The sequence below is a fragment of the Mandrillus leucophaeus genome, unplaced genomic scaffold, assembly GCF_000951045.1.
Source record: "Mandrillus leucophaeus isolate KB7577 unplaced genomic scaffold, Mleu.le_1.0 Scaffold215, whole genome shotgun sequence".
In the NCBI taxonomy this organism is placed as follows: Eukaryota; Metazoa; Chordata; class Mammalia; order Primates; family Cercopithecidae; genus Mandrillus; species Mandrillus leucophaeus.
In genome coordinates this window covers 773,646-775,058 of record NW_012102199.1, presented here as the reverse complement: position 1 = coordinate 775,058, position 1,413 = coordinate 773,646, and the positions used below count along the sequence as shown (strand labels likewise).

At 57.9% G+C, this 1,413-nt stretch overlaps 1 protein-coding gene across 1 annotated transcript in view; it reads left to right on the top strand.

The window, feature by feature from the left end:
- The first annotated feature begins 343 nt into the window (after positions 1-343).
- RASAL3 (RAS protein activator like 3) overlaps positions 344-1,413 on the top strand; it is a 13,751-nt gene continuing 12,681 nt past the window's right edge. The window contains exons 1-2 of the mRNA XM_011980619.1: positions 344-408; positions 536-882. Coding sequence (XP_011836009.1) covers positions 555-882 — 328 coding nt within the window. The 5' untranslated portion in view covers positions 344-408; positions 536-554. The remainder of the gene's footprint in view (positions 409-535; positions 883-1,413) is intronic.

Genomic DNA, 1,413 nt, shown 5'->3' with positions numbered 1-1,413 from the left:
TCAGAGAAGATCCAGCTAATAGTGTTAGTAGATCCTGCCAAACCGTTTCCCAACACGAGCGAATGGGTCTACACTCCGGCCAACTGTGGTTGAGAGTTCTAGGTGCTCTGTATTCTCACCAGCATTTGTTCAGCCTGTACTCATTTTGCAGAGAAGGCAACCGAGGCTCAGAGAGAGGGGCAAGCGCTGCCTCCCCGTCAGGGAGGGACTCTGGGTCCTTCTTGCTAGAAGCCTAGAAACCCACCTCCTCTCTTCTCCTCCCGCGAACCTCCAGCATCCTGCCCCTACTGTGCCCTCCCAGACTGGCTGTGGGGTGGGGTGGGACAGAGAGGGTCACGTGGAGTTGGGTTCCGAGGGAGGAAGCCAGGCAGGGTGCAGACGGCTGCTGATTCTGGTCAGGAAACCAAGGTAAGGGAGGCAGCGGAGGTGGGGGCAGGGGGATTCCTGAAGGCAGAGCTGAGAGTGGGGAGGGGGCCGAGATGAGGGCAGTGTGTGGACAGACACTGGGCACAACTGTCACTCTCTCGCCCCCTAGGAGACACCCCCGCCGCACCATGGACCCACCGTCGCCAAGCCGGACCTCCCAAACCCAGCCCGCAGCCCCCTCTCCGCTGACTTCCTATCGCTGGCACACAGGGCGAGGTGGGGAGAAGGGGGCTGGAGGGTTTCGCTGGGGCCGCTTTGCTGGCTGGGGCAGGGCCCTGAGCCACCAGGAGCCCATGGTCAGCACCCAGCCAGCCCCTCGCTCGATATTCCGTCGGGTCCTATCTGCGCCTCCCAAGGAGTCACGGACCAGTCGCCTTCGACTCTCCAAGGCCCTCTGGGGGAGGCATAAGAACCCACCACCGGAGCCAGAGCCGGAGCCAGAGCAGGAGGCCCCAGGTACATGGTTCCCCCGCCCTGAGCTTGGGCCGGGCTGGGAAGGCGGATGCTTGGGTTTTGTCTGCCTCCGGAGCATCAACCCTACAGACACAGGAAGTTGTGGGGAGTGCGAAAGCCCAGCAGGAAGTGGCTGGGGCCCAGCTACCCTGTTCCCTCTTTCCCCCTGAAGAAGGTAGGAGGAGTTGCCAGGGTCCTGTGGGCACAGCGTCCATCTGAGGACGGAACAGTGAATGTAGACCCATGGTGGTATTATCCAGAGGCTAAATGGCTCTTGGCCCCAACGGGTCTCTCCTTCAATGGCTCAAGCCCATCCTTTCCTACCTGGATATCCATCCTCAGCCTGCCTCCTGCTCTTGTACCTTCTAGCTTCCGTGTCTTTGTTCTGAGCCCTTAAGCCTCAGCTTCTCCATCAGTTCAATAAGAATAATGATCTCCATTTTGGAGAGTACATCATTTTATTTGCTCATATTCATTTATTTATTCAAGCAGAGGTTTGTTGAGCTTCTTTTCTTTTCTTTTTTTTTTTTTTTT